Source organism: Ursus americanus, chromosome 21, assembly GCF_024610735.1.
Source record: "Ursus americanus isolate L20-20 chromosome 21, mUrsAme1.1.p, whole genome shotgun sequence".
NCBI classification, from domain to species: domain Eukaryota; kingdom Metazoa; phylum Chordata; class Mammalia; order Carnivora; family Ursidae; genus Ursus; species Ursus americanus.
The window spans coordinates 39,212,773-39,228,185 of record NC_142147.1 but is presented as its reverse complement, the minus strand read 5'-3'; the positions used below and the strand labels follow the sequence as shown (position 1 = coordinate 39,228,185).

The window sequence follows — 15,413 nt, the reverse complement described above, 5'->3', positions numbered from 1 at the left end:
GAGCCCTGCAGATGTGGACTGGGCTCCCCGTCAGCACTGCCCCCTGGCTTTTCCTGAAAAGGTCTATGAATAAAACAGGGCTGGTGGGTGGTGTGCTTGTCTCAGGTGAGTCCCTGGTGGGCATCACTCGGCGGGGCTCGCGTGGTGCTGGCTGCGGAAGGTGCCCCCGCAGGCACTGGAGGAGGCCTTTGGCGTTTGGGGGCTCTGCCACTCGAGCCGGGAACTCCTTCTCTCCCTTGTGGGGTCCAGAGCCAGCCCTGCCCCAAAGGGACACCGGGATCGGGAGACACCTCCCTAGGACCCACAATGCCAGCCCAAGGCTCAGCCGCCCAGGAGGGCCCAGGCGTTTCTGCGGGAACTGCCTTTTTTTTTTTTTTTCCTATAAATCTCTGTGGAGTGAGTGTCAGGACTTGGGAGCCCGTGGCCTCACCCTAGTTTACAGGGGAAACTGAAAGCCTGAGACAGGATGGGATGGATTTGGCCAATGTCATTTGGTGCTCGACCACTGTCCCCCGAGAAAGCATCCAGCAGCATCTCCCAGAGGTCTCAGGGCCTGCATGAGACCATGGGCTTCCTCTACCCTGTGCCCACCTTCCCAGCCCTGCCTTCGTGCCCAGGAGATTAACCCCTCAGCCACAGGGCAAAGGGCACCTGCCTGGCCAGGCCCATGCTGACACCACAGGCATGAGGATGGGGGCAGAAGCCTCCTTGCCCCTCCTCTGGGCTGGCTGGGAGGACGGGGGGGAGGGCTGAGCACCAACACAGGGCCCTCTGTGGATGGGGTCCCTCATACCCACGATCCTGTTCGGCCCAGCACAGCTCTGGCGCCCCAGAGGGTGAACGAAGCGAGAAGCCATGGAAGACTCCAGAAAGCCCTGCCCTAGCCCTCCTGCTGCCCAGAGATGGAGTCCCAGAATGGCGGAGGGAGAGGGAGACCCCAGGGTGTGTGCAGCGGGGCTCCTGACTCCACCTGCCTCCTCATTCTGGCCCCCACAGCCCCCCGCCCGCCGTGCCCACCAGGGCTGGGGGTGCAGAGGCAGCAAGCTGGTGGCTGGGCTTCCGGGCAGCCTCTCTGTAAGAAAGAAGGACGCGGAGGCAGGGTAGAAATGACTGTGTATTCCCTGGTTACAAAGCGGGGCTGTGGCGGTCACCAGCATGTCCGACGGGTCAGCAGACCAGCAGGGCCTCATCGTCACTGGCCTCCAACATTGGGGAGCAGGGCGGTGGGGGACTCCTGCAGACACCCAGTGGCTCTGGTGGGTGGGGGCCTAGGGTGCTGCTGGCAGTGGGAGCCGGGGGGTGAGGGTCCTGGGCCGAGCAGGGCTCCCGAGGCATGTCCACGGACGCCGGGCTGTCCACCAGAGGGTCCCTGCCGGCTTTTCTGTCCTTGTCCACCAGCCTGCACTCCGGGTCCCGCAGGCCAGAGGGGGGCGGCACGGCAGATCCCACTTCTGGCGCGTGGCCTGGGGCACTGGGGGGCCCGTCCCCAGCTGCCACGGGGCTGCCTGTGTCCGTGAGGGGTGCCGGGGGGTCCGGGGTGCTCCCTGATGCAGGCTGGAGGAGCCCGTCGCCTAGCACCGTCTGTGAGGTGCGTGCGGCCGTCAGCAGTGGGATCTGTCCCCGCGGCGCCCGCGGCCGGTGAAAGAGCCGGTTCCAGAGTCGGCCAAGGCGGCGGCGGGACGGCCCTCGGCGGGAGGCATGGCGGCGCATCTGTCGCCGCATGGCTGTACGAAGGTTCTGTAGCACCGAGGCCTGGAGGACGGGGTGGTGGCCGAGGGGCAGAGGTCAGCACGACCCCAGGAGACCAACGTGTTCCCTCCACCTGACCGTGGGCCCCCCACAGCACTCCCTGCCGGGGCCTCACCTCCCGCCTCCCTCGACCCTTGGGCCATGTGCTGTCCGCCTGGCCCCTCGGTCTCCCAGCTGGCCATTCTCTGAGGTCCAAGCGGGCGCCTGCGTCCCAGGAGTCTCATGCTCTGGCACTCACCTGGGACGCACTGTAGACGGGGAAGTCCTCCACGGGCGGAATGAGGCCCTGTGCGATGAGCTGCCCGTAGGACGGGGGTGCCTCCCGCCGCACAAACTCGGCCTCCAGGCGCGTCATCTGGGTCTCGAAGGCCCTGAAGGCAGCGGGCAGGAGGGCGGCATGGCGGGGCTGGCCGGGACCGCACCCCACTGGCCCTCCACCGCGACCCCCCGGGATGCCCGCGAGCCGCCCGCCCACCCACCTGTACTCCTGTGTGCGCAGCGAGTAGAGCTTGAAGGCGCAGCCCAGCGCGATGACCAGCAGCAGGCCGCACACCAGGCTGCCGATGAGCGCCGCCGTGATGACCTTGCGGGGCACGGCCGCCAGGCAGCCGTGCTCGTCGCTGCCGTCCTGGCAGTCCTCCTGGCCGTCGCAGCGCCACGTCTCGAAAATGCACAGGTTGGTGCCGCAGTGGAAGGTGCCGGGCTGGCAGGAGAAGCAGTTCTTCTCGTCGGCACCGTCCGGGCAGCTCTTCTGGTTGTTGCAGCGGTCGGCGGGCGAGTAGCACAGGCCGCTGCCACCCTCGCAGGGGTACTGGTCCGGTGGGCAGGCAGGGCAGCCCTGTTCGTCGCGGCCGCTGGCGCAGTGCCACCAGCCGTCGCAGCGCTGGGGCTCGGAGAAGCAGCCCTGCTCGCCCGCGTCGCCCGCAGCCCCCTCGCCGCCGCTCCCACACGGCTGCTCCCACGGGAGGCAGTAGCCCTTCACCTGATAGGTGGCGTTGAAGCCGTGGCCGGCGCTGCGGGCGCGAGCGTGGTAGGCCACGGTGAGGCGGCCCTGGGCGGCCTCGAGGCTCACGGGCCGGTGGTTGCTGCGGTAGGACAGCGTCTGCAGCAGGCGGTCGCCGCGCTCCCCCAGGCCCTCATACACCTGCACGTAGTCGTCGTAGCCCAGACGCAGCTCCAGCTGCAGCAGCACACGCCGCGGGTCCTGCGTGTCCACCAGCCACGTGCAGTGCAGGTCCGAGGGCCCGCGCGCCGCGCCGAACAGGTCCGGGGAGGCGAAGGAGCCGTAGAAGCTGCCCAGCCGCCGGCCGCACGCTAGGTCGGGACAGCCGGCCTCGTCGGAGCCGTCCCCGCAGTCCTGTGTGCCGTCGCAGCGCCGCTCCGCGGGCAGGCAGCGCGTGGAGCGCGCCCCGCTGCAGGGGAAGGTGCCTCCGGGGCACAGGCTGCCCGGTGGCTCAGAGGCAGGCGCCGAGCAGTTGCCCTCATCCGAGCCGTCGCCGCACTCATCCACCGTGTTGCACTGCCATGGGCCCGGCAGGCACTTGCCGTTGTCGCAGCGGAACTCGTCGGCCTGGCAGGACGCCTGGCCCAGCTTCCCTGTGGAGCGGAGAGCGTGGGGGACGGTCAGGGGAGAGCAGAGCCTCCCTCCGGCGGGTGACCAGGGCCAGGAGCAGGCAGGGTGGCTCCCCTGTCCCAGCCGGGCCTCTGCAGGGCCTCTCCGTGCCCAGCCGAGGGGTGGAGACTCTTCAAATGCCCGGGTGGGCTCAGCCCTGACTTGAGCCAAGGGTGAGGGGTGAGCCACCCATTCTAGCCAAGTCTGTGAAGTGGGGTCAGTAAGCTCGAGGGGCTTCAAGGCACCCTGAGGCCCAGTCCCCGGATGGATGGGGCTGCTGGGGGAGACCCAGCAGGGAGTGGGCCAGGAGAGGGTGCTGCAAGGGCCGTGGGAGCCCGCGTGCCCCTGGTGCCCAGCCCCACCCTGCTGCCAGCCTCACCTCGGATGTATGACAGACGGAAGCCCTGGGCCTGGCCGGAGCTGGAGGCATCGGAGTGGAAGAAGATCCAGACGTGGTCCCTGGCCGAGATGAAGGCAGGTGGGATGGCAGAGCCGCAGAGCCGGAAGGCCTCCTGGCGGGGCGGGGCTGCTGGGCCCAGCATGAGCCAGTCCAGGGAGCACTGGTGGGACTCCTCCACATCGAAATTGCGGAAGCTGCAGACGCAGAGGGGAATGAGGACCGAAGGCGTGGGCGGGCAGGCAGGGAGCCTGCAGACCTGAGCTCAGGGCAAGGGTAGCCAGCCCCACGGGTCCCTGCACTCCTCCACTCCAGGCCTCTCGGTGGGACCCCTGCCACCACCCGGGGGCCTGAGGGTGGCTCCAAGAAGCAGCAGCACGATGTGGACAGCCCCACTCTGTGAAGGCCTCCCCTCGTCCCTTTCTGCCCTCCGTCACATACACCATGCCCCATCAGGGGCAATTCCTTCCGCCGACACGCTGCCTTGAAGGGTCCAGATCCCTCCCATGCCGGGTCTGCGGGGATAGAGGGAGTAGATGCACATGGGGCTGGCCTAGCCTGCCCCTGGGTGATAGCGTGTCACCTGGGCAGAACACTAGTGCCGGCCCCCCCGGCCCAGGCTGTGGGGCAAGCAGGCCACAGGAGAAGGGAAGACTCTACAAGTGGCCGGTAAGGGTGGAGGCTTGGAGGAGAGCGCCTGAGAGCCATGGCCCTGTGGCACGGGCAAACAGGCACAGACCCCAGGACAGCCCCTGCTGGTGCCCATCACGCCCCTGTGCTTTGGAGCCAGGGAGTACCTGGGCCTTCTGGGCTTTGGCACGCAGGAAAGTGGCACCCTGACCAGATTCCCCACGGCCACCCAGGCCAGGGTTCCAGACTCAGTTCCACTATCTCGCCACCTCATCCCAGCCCCCTCTGCACGACCCTGCAGCTGGAGCGCCTGGGCTCCTGCCTGGCTCCCTCTCCTGCCCAGACTGCCCCGAGGCCCCTGGAGAAACCCTGCTCCGGGCTCCATGCCAGCCTGGCCTCAAGCCCCCTGCAGGACGGAGAAAACACTTCCGCCACCTCAGAGCCAGCTGGGCCACGGCCCCAGTGCCCCGGGCTCCTCTCACTGGCCACGCTGAGGGGATCCACAGCCCCGCGGCCCATGAGAGAGGCTCACGTGGCAGAGGTCCTGCAGGAGAGGCGGCCCGCTGCAGGGGCCCACAGACACCCGGGGAGCTGGGCACACTCACATGGTCACACATGTGCACACGCAGATGCTCACACGCACCTGTACTTACACACACCTGCCCTCTGCACCTGCTCATACATGTGCTCGTGCACACGCAGACACTCACACACACCTGTACTTACGCACACACCTGCCCTCTGCACCTGCTCATACATGTGCTCATGCACACGCAGACACTCACACACACCTGTACTTACGCACACACCTGCCCTCTGCACCTGCTCATACATGTGCTCATGCACACGCACTCACACACACCTGTATTTACACACACACCTGCCCTCTGCACCTGCTCATACATGTGCTCGTGCACACTCAGACACTGACACACCGCTGTACTTACGCACACACCTGCCCTCTGCACCTGCTCATACATGTGCTCATGCACACGCAGACACTCACACACACCTGTACTTATGCACACACCTGCCCTCTGTACCAGTCCATACATGTGCTCGTGCGCATGCAGACACTCGCACACACCTGTACTTACACACACACCTGCCCTCTGCACCTGCTCATACATGTGCTCGTGCACACACAGACACTCACACACACCTGTACTTACACACACACCTGCCACACACGCCTGCCCTCTGTACCTGCTCATACATGTGCTCGTGCACACGCAGACACTCGCACACACCTGTACTTACACACACACCTGCCCTCTGTACCTGTCCATACACTGTGCTCGTGCACACGCACTCGCACACCCCTGTACTTACACACACACCTGTCCTCTGCACCTGCTCATACATGTGCTCATGCACACGCAGACACTCACACACACCTGTACTTACACACACACCTGCCCTCTGCACCTGTCCATACACTGTGCTCATGCACACGCAGACACTCGCACACACTCGTACTTACACACACACCTGCCCTCTGCACCTGTTTATACATGTGCTTGTGCACACGCACACACTCGCACACACCTGTACTTACACACACACCTGCCCTCTGCACCTGTCCATACACTGTGCTTGTGCACGCACACTCACACACACCTGTATTTACACACACACCTGCCCTCTGTACCTGCTCATACATGTGCTTGTGCACACGCACACACTCACACACACCTGTACTTACACACACACCTGCCCTCTGTACCTGCTCATACATGTGCTCGTGCACACACATGTGCACACACACATGTATGCATTCACATCTGCTCACGCACATGCACCATTATGCACACACACACATGCTTACTCAGCAGGTGCAGGCCCACGGAGTTCCCTTCTTACGCCCCGGGTCCCCCTACCTGATGGTGATCATGTCCCCGCGGTCACCCTGGATGTACCAGCTGCAGTTGGTGCCCGGCGGGTAGTTGAGGGGCCAGGCCGGGCTGTAGATGACGCCGCGCCTTTCCGTGTGCTGCTCCAGCTTCCCACTACAGGCGGCTGTTGGGAGAAGAGGCTGAGAAGTGCCGGTCTCCCCTCTGGGTGGGAAGTGAGGTGCGGGTGCACGCGAGCCCCCCCTGGCTTGAGCACAGGCCTTCCCCAGGGTGGGATCAAGGCCAGACAAGGGTGGCCACGGCCAGGGCAAGGCCAAACTCAAGACTTCATGGAAGTGCATATGGGGGGCCAAGGACCCACAAGGGCTCAGGGCAGCCTTGGCCCCCAACCCCACCCTGTGCACTGGAGCGTAGATGCTATCGCCCATTGCCGGCAGGGCTGGTAATGAGCCCACCCACAGCCCCCTTGGCACCTCCAAGGTGCAGCCTCTTGGCCTCAGCTCAGTGGAGAAGTCTGCACCCCTAGGCCTCTCGGGCCTGCATGGGCAACCCGCCGTGGTTCCCTGCCTGCCCTACCAGGGACAAATACAGTCCTTAGCCCCGGCAGGGGAGGGGCTCTGCTCACCCAGCACGGATTTACTGAGTACCTACTAGTAGCAGGCACAAGCACTAGGCATGCTGAGTTACACAGTCAAAAGCCCCACTCCGTGGAGATCATAACACAGGCCTGCAGGGAGGCAGACATCCAGATGGGGCTGGAAACGCAGGCTGGGTCTGATCACACCTTGTGTGGCCCTGGGGTTTCATCCTGAGCATCAGTGGGAAGCCACTGGAGGTAGATGTCATAACCAGACAAGGAAACAGGCTCAGAGAGGGTAAGTGACCTGCCCATGGCCACACAGCAGTAAGTGACAGAGTCAGGATCGCCCCTGGTCCCCTGGTGGGATCAGCATCTCACTGCCGGCCTTGAACCAATGCATTTATGAAGTGTTGACCATCTGCTGCCTCAGGCACCAGGGCAGGCTATCATCCCAGCGATCAAGGAATGCCACCAAGCCCAGCCCTGCAGGCCTCGCCTTACCCACTTCATTACTCATGCCTTTGCTTCCAGCTCAGGCGGCCCAGTCTGAAGACTCCAGAGCCCACACTGGTGTGCCCTGGCCCTCCCAGGACCAGACAAGGCCTCTGCACTTGACCGCACCTACCCCTTCCAGCCCCTGCAGCCCTTCACCACACCACCTCGTCTGAGCCTCACAAAGCCTGCGGCAAAGGCATGTTCCATTATACAGATGGAGAGACTGAGGCCAGTGACACCCCCTCCTCGCTCTTGCACTGCCTGGCCCCTTCCACTGTTGCCCTGCAGGCCAGGGTCTCTCTGTCGGCTCTCAACAAGACTCCAGGTGCCTCCCGTGCTCTTAGGACCGTGACCATGGTGGTCCAGGTGTTCCAATACCGTGACTAACAGGGAAGTGGAAACCCCTGCCAACAGCTCACAAAAGCATCAAAGGACTAGAAGAGAAACACCCACACTTGACCCTAAAACAAGGCTGGCCACCCATAGGTTGCCATCGGAGCCCCAGTAGTCCCTGGTCAGCAAGGCACCAGCCCGGCTTCTCTGCTTGGCACTCCCCCGATGCCTGGAGGGCCAGCCTCCCCGACCCGCAGCTTTCTCACCTGTCAAACAGGAGCGATGAGAGCACACAGCAGGGGAAGGACAAGGGCCCGTTCCCTCTGACAGGTAAGGCACCAGCTTTGTGGACCTCACAGAGACCGTGGGTGCTGCCCCGGGAACCTGGGAGGTGTGAGGTTAGGAAAGCCAGAAGAGGCTTCTCCTCCTGGACGGCGCCGGGCAAGAGGTTCACAGGCAGGGAGAGCCTAGCATGGCTGGGGTGCATCTCCCCCCCACGTCAAATTCACATGGTAAACCCGAAGTCAGGAGACGCCGTCAGCCAGGGCAGGAGGCACCCTTTGTTGCCCCGTCCCCACAAAACAGGTCACACTTACCCTGGAAGGGAGGCCCACCTTCCTCAGGGACAAAACACTCAGAAAGGCCAGGTTCCTCACCCCCGAATCCTATGGGCATCACCTGCCTCAGCCAGAATACACTTCCTAGACCTACGTCTGACCCTACTTTCCAGGTGTCTCGGACCAGCGGCCAAGTCAGGAGCAGACAACTAGCAGCTACCAGCCCAGCTCTGCCTCTCAGCAAAGCCCCTGACAGCATGTCCGCCCAAACAGCCTTGCCCCCTGCCCAGAAATTCCCACATAGGGGGCGGCAAGAGATCATGTTCTCTGCAGCTGTCAGCCTGGCCCACGCGGAGTGCACGTGGAGCAGGAGAGAGGCCAGAGTCCATGCAGGGCGCTGGGAGCCCTGGTCAGGGCCTCCTGACTGGACGCTGCTTGGCCTTGAGCCTGGAGGCAGGGACCAGCTCAGACAACAGGCCCGAGGCGTCTCCGTGATGGCAGCCTCCCTCCCACCCCAGGATCCAGGCACAGGTGGGGGAGAGGCCTCACGAGCCCACTCCCAGGGTCCACAGTGCTGGGCACGCCATTTTGCCCTAGGCCTCAACTTGTCCATCAGTGAAATGGAGGCCGTGGGTGCGGCGCATCTCAGAGGGTGGTTGGGAAACTCAAGGAAAGTGGCGGTCTCTAGGCAGACATTCATGTGATGGGGTGAGTGGGGGGACACCCTGTGGAGGTGAGGATCTGACAGGATGTGTGATGATGGGTGGGCAGTGAAGGGTGCTGGGAGGACTGTGTGTTTGCAGGATAGGGTTCGGGGGGGTGTGGGGGCTTTGACTGCAGGTGACCTGCGTTCACTCCAGCAGAAGACTGCTCAGCCCTCGGGCCAAGGTGGCCTGCTCAAGGGGGCGAGGGATGACCGAGCACTTTCAGACCAGCGAGTGCCCTTCTTTCATGGTCCAAAAACTCACGAAATACTCCCGAGGAAGCGTGAGCAAGGCCTGATGGAGCACAATTTGCAGGTCTGGTTTCCAGAGGCAATCGGTGCTCTAGACAACCTGGCTGCTAGAACCACACGACAGGGAGCTGGGAGCCCCCGAACCAGCACTCTGGGGGGGCTGCCAGGTGAGTGGAAAACAGCCTGAAGACTGTCTGGGCTCACGGCCCTGGCGTCACAGCCCCCCCCAACCCTGAGTCCAGGCGCGGGAGGTGGGTCATCGGACCCAGTCGGTGCCCGCCAACCTGGGGCAGACACCTGGCAGGTCTCCAGGCAGTCCAGCCAGACCCTCGGGAGTGTCTGAGCGGTCACCTCAGGCAGCCAGAAGCTGGTGTCCACCCCTCTGGGCAATGCTGGAGGGACAGAGCTAGACTCCGGGAGAGCTAGGGCCCCCACCGCCTGTGGCCTCGCAGGCCATGCATGCAGCTCAGGCCTCCAGGACGCCATGCACAGGCACCATGACGTGAACAGCAGCTCCCGAAGTTGGGTGACATGGGCCCTGCCAAGAACAAAGCGGATGCTGGCTGAAACCTACCGAACGTGCAGACGTGCATGGCTGTCTTTCTCTCCCTGGCTCTATGAGCGAACCTTGACCCAGGAACATCACTTTCTAAACCGGGGACACAGGCACGTGGCAGATGTGTTCAAGGCCACACGGCCACCCCCCACACCGGCAGGAGGGCTCGCCTGGGCTCACATCTGCAAGACCTGACTTCCCCCCACCATGGCCACAGACCCCTGACTCAGTGGAACCAGTCAATGTCCTCCAGGAAATTGGGATGGGGAGACTGGGCAGTTCGCTGCGGGGGCCAGGACGGCAGGCGGCGCTGGGGCGGCTTGGTGCTGAAGAAGTCAGGGCCCCAGGCCAGCTGCGTCAGCAGAGGAGGCCAGACTGCAGGGAGCAGGAGCCGACGTGCAGGGGAAATCAGGAGGGAGCCCAAGGGGCCACAACTGAGAGATGGGCGTGCAAAAGCAGCTTCAGTGGGCGCTGGGCCTTTCCATCCCAGTGACCGCGGCCCGCAGAGATCCCTGTCCCGGAGCCAGCCTCAGTGGCTTTCGGCTACAAGGTCCTGAGCAGAATTAGAAACCCCAGGTGCCTCCGGCCCACAAGGCAGCACAGCAGACAGCAAACAAGTCACAAGCCCCCCACAGCAGAGATCGCACATTCCCCCCAGCTCCCTAAGGCCCTTCTCAGATGTCTCCTGGTGGCCCCAAGGGCCATGAGGGCTGGGGCTTTCCCGTGGCAGTCCCCTCAGGAAAGAGCAAATACCCTTGATGGCCTCGGTCGCCCCTCCCACTCCTGACAGTCTTCGAGGTGCCTGGCACGGGGCCCAAGCACAAAGATGGCCTGTGGATGGTTGGCCCCACTGTGACAGGCAGCGGGAAGGGGCGGAGTTCTAGCCCGTGTTTCTTAGATCCCATAGGCCACCACTAATCCCAGGGCCAAAACATCGGCCAAAGTGTGAATCTCTCTCCTGCACACCAGCTTGCCTAGGGCTGGTCTTGCTCAGACAGACCAGCTGAACCCAGGCGGAGCCACCTGCTTTTCTAACTTGCATACCAAGCCGGTATTTCCCATGCCCTGGGTCATCCCAGGGCCAGGTACCAGGCAACGAGAGACCACCCCTGGAGCCCCAGGCCAGCCAGAATTCTTCAAACTCACCAAGCCTGAGCTGTTTCCCCGGCCCTGCCTTGCCTTTCCCACAGAAACTCCAACAAAGGCTCTGGCCTGGGCCCTCCCCCAACTCCAGCATCTGCCAGACCAAGGCTGGCATTCCCCCTGTGGCCCCGTGGGGTGTGGCACGTCCCTTCCTCTCAAGACGCATAAGTAGCAAATTCTTCTGTCAGTGGCATTGGCCTCTCTGTGTCATCACTCAGTCATACCTTGATAAGCTAAATCCCAGGCAGAACTTGAAAACACGCACGCCTCTATCTCATGGTGCCTCGTGGCCTCGGGGAACCCCACAGCCTACAGGAAGCACAACCTGTCAAGTACGCTGGACCCGTGACAGTTTGCTAGTGGCCTTAAGCCACCATGTGTCATGGCCACGCTGAGCACCTTGCCTCATTTGCCCATTTGACCCTAATAACCAGGCTTTGAGGTAGGTCCTGTTACTGCACCCATTTGACAGAAGAGGAAACTGAGACTCAGGGAGGTGTAAGCTTGCCCAAGACCAGATGACTCCTTTGTGATGCAGAAAAAATGCACAAGGGCTTTAGCTGGAAGAGGCCGGCTGACCTCAGGGGTGGATGGGCCCCAAAGGCCTGTACTCAGAGGTCAGTAAACCAGAAGGGCAGGCAGGAAGGGAGCAGAGAGAAGCATCTTACTCACCTAAGGCAGGAACTGCACTGCTGAGCCGCCCGGTGAGAACGATGTTTACTGTGGGAAACACAAAGAGGAGTCAGTGGGGGGCAGTGGCTCTTGGGGTCCAGACATCTGCCCTCGGCCAACAGCAGCCCTGGATGGGCACAGGACAACACAGCCAAACTCCAGGCTGCATCTCTTCGTCTCACAGGGCAAGGCCCAGAGTGCTGCCAGAGACTTCCCCTCCCACCTGGTCCTGCTGGGATGCGCGGAGGGGTGGGCCCTCGTGGGTCTCAGGAACCCCCATCCTCTGGGCACAAGTCTGGCTGAGCAGACCACTCCTGCTGCTCCCCATGCCTGCGGATTCTAACTCACGTGGGAAGCGGTGTGTTTCTGTCTTCCCTCTCCAGCTTGGAAACTCGTGTGTGGACCACGCTGGTTCAGCCTGGATACGGGCTCTGCCTTCAAGGGGCCCCGACCCCTTGGAGGAATCCCTCTGAGGGACCCCGCCAGCCACCTGGTCTACCGCCAGCCAGGGAGGGAGGAAGCAATTCTGACTACCCCATTTTACAGGGACGCACCGACAGCGGGATTCAAGGTCCACCTCACTATGCCATGCTGACCTTGAGAAGAGAGGCAAAGAACTCCCTGCCACCCACCCCTCAAGTATCCACCGCCATGGGGTTTGTCCTTGCTTTCACCTACTGCTTTCCTCCAGCGGTTTCCAGGACCAGGAGGAGGATATGGGCAAACTCACCTTCCCGGGGTTCAGGGTGCCCCCTTCCCCCAACATCAAGGATGCCAAGGGAGGCAGAGAGCATCTCTGCAGGGTCAGCCTCCACCTGGTGAGGATGCAGGGGCACATGGCCTCTCTGAAAACCCCGGGCTCTGCTACCAGAGCCAGGGCCGCATCAGGGCAGGGAGGGCCTTGGGGAAGCCAAAGGGCCTGCCCTCCTCCCCTGCTCACCTGGGAAGCCCAGCACTGGGCAGCTCAGAGTCCAGAGCACATGACGCTAACAGACTGGGCAGTGGGCACTCCGCGAGGGGTCCCAGCCCTTTCTAGACTTTCCCACACCTGAACCAAGGGGCCTTCCACAAGACTCAAGAGTTCCCTGATCCTGGCCTCCAAGAAGAGGGTGCGGCTTAAAACGGACAGGTTTCTTTTTCACTGTGTTATTTCAGTAGCTTCAAGCAAACCTATGGGGCTTACAGAATCTTCGCTAGTGGCATGGTAGGGTGTCCCCTAATGACCCCAAGCTCGGATAATGGCCTCCCTCCTTCATTATGGTAAATAAAGGAGCCATGTGGGTTGAGGATTTAACTCCTTTCTTCCCCTCTCCCTCACAGCCGTGGAAGGGTGGGCAGAAAAACTCCTGGGTAGGGCGGGAGTCCTTCCCACCCAGGTGCCAGGCCCAGACAGGTCCCAGCCGCCCCCCCCCCCCCACCAGACACACCGCTCTGGGCTGAACGGGCCTGCCCCTCTGGGTCTAAGAGACACAAAGGGAAGACAGGAGTCACACTCGCAGCTGCCTCCGGCCCCGGCGTCCTGACCGCGGCTCTCCCTGGCACCCGCCCCCACCCCAGGTCCCGGCAGGAAACAGTTCCCTCAGGGGACAGCCGTCCGCACACCCGCCCGCCTCGGCTTTGTCCGCAGCTCCGGAGGCCCCAACCCGCCAGGCCCGGAGGAAAGCCACTGCCTGCCCACCCCAGCCGCCCGCGCCGCCCGGCCGCCCCGCTGCCCCGGGCTCCACGCGCTGTTCCGAGCCGGACGCGAGCCGGACGGGAGCCGGGGCTCGGCGGCCAGAGTCGCCTCCCAGGCCCGAGAGCGCAGCAGGCCGGGGCGGGAAGGGGGAGAGGTGCTGGGGGCCGCCCTCTCGCGCAGGGCCCGCTCTGGAAAGCCCCGGCCGGAACCCGGGGGAGCGGGGCGGACCGGGGTCGCCCCGGGCGCGGCGCAGAGCTGCGAGGCGGTGGCCCGGACCCGCCCGGCCTGCGCGGCCCACTTACCGAGGCAGACGACGGCGAGCTGCGCCCGGGCGCCCGGCGCCCCCTCCGGCCCCGCGGCCGCCCGCTTCTCCATGCCGGGGCCGGCCGCCCGCGGGCGCCGCCTCCTGTCCCCCCGGCTGCGGCAGCGGCTGCGGCTCGGGGTCCGGCTCCGGCTCCCGCTCGGGCTCCGGCGGCGGCTTTGTGAGGCGGCGGTGCAGGCCCGCAGCGCGCGCGGGGCCACATCGGCCGCGGCGTCACGGGCCCCGCGGGGGCTCAGCGGCGGCCGCCAGGGAGGACCCCCGCCCGCCGCTGCCCCCGCGCCCCGGGCGCCTCGCCGCCGCCGGCCTGTGCCCCGGGGCCCCCGGCGCGCCCATGCCCCGCGGCGCGCAGCCCGCCCGGCCCCGGCGCCCCTGGCCCGCGCGGCCGGGTGCCGTCGCTGGTGCGTCCGTGGGTCTGTGGATCCCCGCGCCCGCCCGGAGCCCGGAGGCCGCGCCGCGCCAGCCACGTGACGCGCCCGCCGAGCCGCAGTGGCGCTGGCTGGGCGGGGGAGGCGGCGGGGCGGGCCGGGGGCGCGCGCCCCGCCTCGGTGCTGGACAGCTCCGCGCTGCCGCCCCGGCCCGTCGGCGCCCCCCGCTCCGGAGCCAGGGCCCCGTCAGCTCCAGCCCGGTCTGACCCCGGGCCCACGAACGGGTCCCTCCCGGAGCGCGGGGCGCCGCTGTGCCGGAGAGGCGAAGGGAGTGGAGGGGACGGAGGACTGGTAGAAGGTGGCTGCTTAGGGGACCTGAGGGCAGAACGGCGCGAGGTGGCTCAGGGCTCAGGCTTGTCTGCTCCGTGAGGTGTCCCGGGTCCCGCCCCTGCGACCTGCCCCTCGTTTGCCACAGCCCAGCTGGCCCTGGCATCTCCCTGGAAAGCATCCTTCTGTGCAGAGCAAGGCTTGTGAAGATACACTGGGGAACATGTTAGGCCTCTGGAAATTCACCCCTTCCGGGAACCCCTGAGCCCACCTAATCAGGCCGTCAGGCCCTGGGGAATGAAAAGGAGGCTCCGCTCTTCAGGCTTGGGGCTGCCGCCTGGGAGTGGTGTCAACCAAGGGGCTGGTCCCGAAGAGGCAGAAACCCGGGAGAGAGACAGGGAGAAGAGCAGAGGAGGCCATTTAGAGTGAAGTAGGGTCAACCCTCCTTTCTTGAGACTAATGTGCAATCAGAGGTCCTGGCCTAGAGGCTTGGTATGTGCCCCTGAGCTGAGGCTTGGGACCCCTCTTCAGTTACCACCACTCCCTTCCATATCCTCTTTTTTGGAGAGAAGGTAAAGAGGAACTTCTATTGTATTAGTGAAAGTTGTAGACCGTGAAACTCACTGACTCATTTTTACTGTGCAGGCCAACTGGATTTTAATTTAAAAAAAAAAAAAAGGAGGGAAAACACCTTTTAGTTTTTCTGGGTGTGTGTGTGTGTGTTCTCTCTCTTCTAATTTCTTTGGTGATCTTTCACAAGCCGACTTCTTGAGAGATGTAGCGAATGACTTAAGAATCAAATAACAAGATAAACGACTCATTTATGGTAAAGAGCACGAGCCTACCATAATCTGGTTTCAGAATTTCCCGAGACTGCTGACTGCTCATGTAATGGGCATTCATGTATGGCAGAAATGTTCAACGAGATTGCAGAGCTGGCAGGGAGGGTCCGAAATTTTGTTTCCCCTTGAGGATGCCTTACAGATGCACGTTTTCCAAGCTATGAGAGGAATCCACGGCAGAGACCAAGGCCATGGGAAGTCCTGAGGCAAAAGGAAAAATGTGAACCCCTATATACATTTATCAAAATATCCTCCCATATTTTGAACTGAGTGGAAAGATCAGTAAAAGCTCTACAATCACAGAGTTACCCAGTTTGTCCACACACACTCCATTGTCAACCCTCCGAAGC

At 63.4% G+C, this 15,413-nt stretch overlaps 1 protein-coding gene across 2 annotated transcripts; it reads right to left on the bottom strand.

Annotated features, from left to right (window-relative positions):
• Positions 1-1,101: 1,101 nt before the first annotated feature.
• LRP3 (LDL receptor related protein 3) lies at positions 1,102-13,968 on the bottom strand. Of its 2 annotated transcripts, XM_045796173.2 has the most exons (7): positions 13,510-13,968; positions 11,533-11,580; positions 6,269-6,407; positions 3,741-3,955; positions 2,229-3,345; positions 1,988-2,120; positions 1,102-1,752 (listed from the first exon to the last, which is right to left on the bottom strand). In XM_045796173.2, exons 1-7 carry the CDS (start codon positions 13,580-13,582, stop codon positions 1,168-1,170), a joined length of 2,310 nt encoding a protein of 769 aa, XP_045652129.2. In that variant the 5' UTR covers positions 13,583-13,968; the 3' UTR covers positions 1,102-1,167. The 2 variants fall into 2 exon arrangements, with proteins under 2 accessions (XP_045652129.2, XP_045652130.2); XM_045796174.2 differs by lacking the exons at positions 11,533-11,580; positions 13,510-13,968 and adding an exon at positions 4,200-4,273 and having other exon boundaries at positions 6,269-6,321.
• Between the last annotated feature and the right edge of the window lie 1,445 nt (positions 13,969-15,413).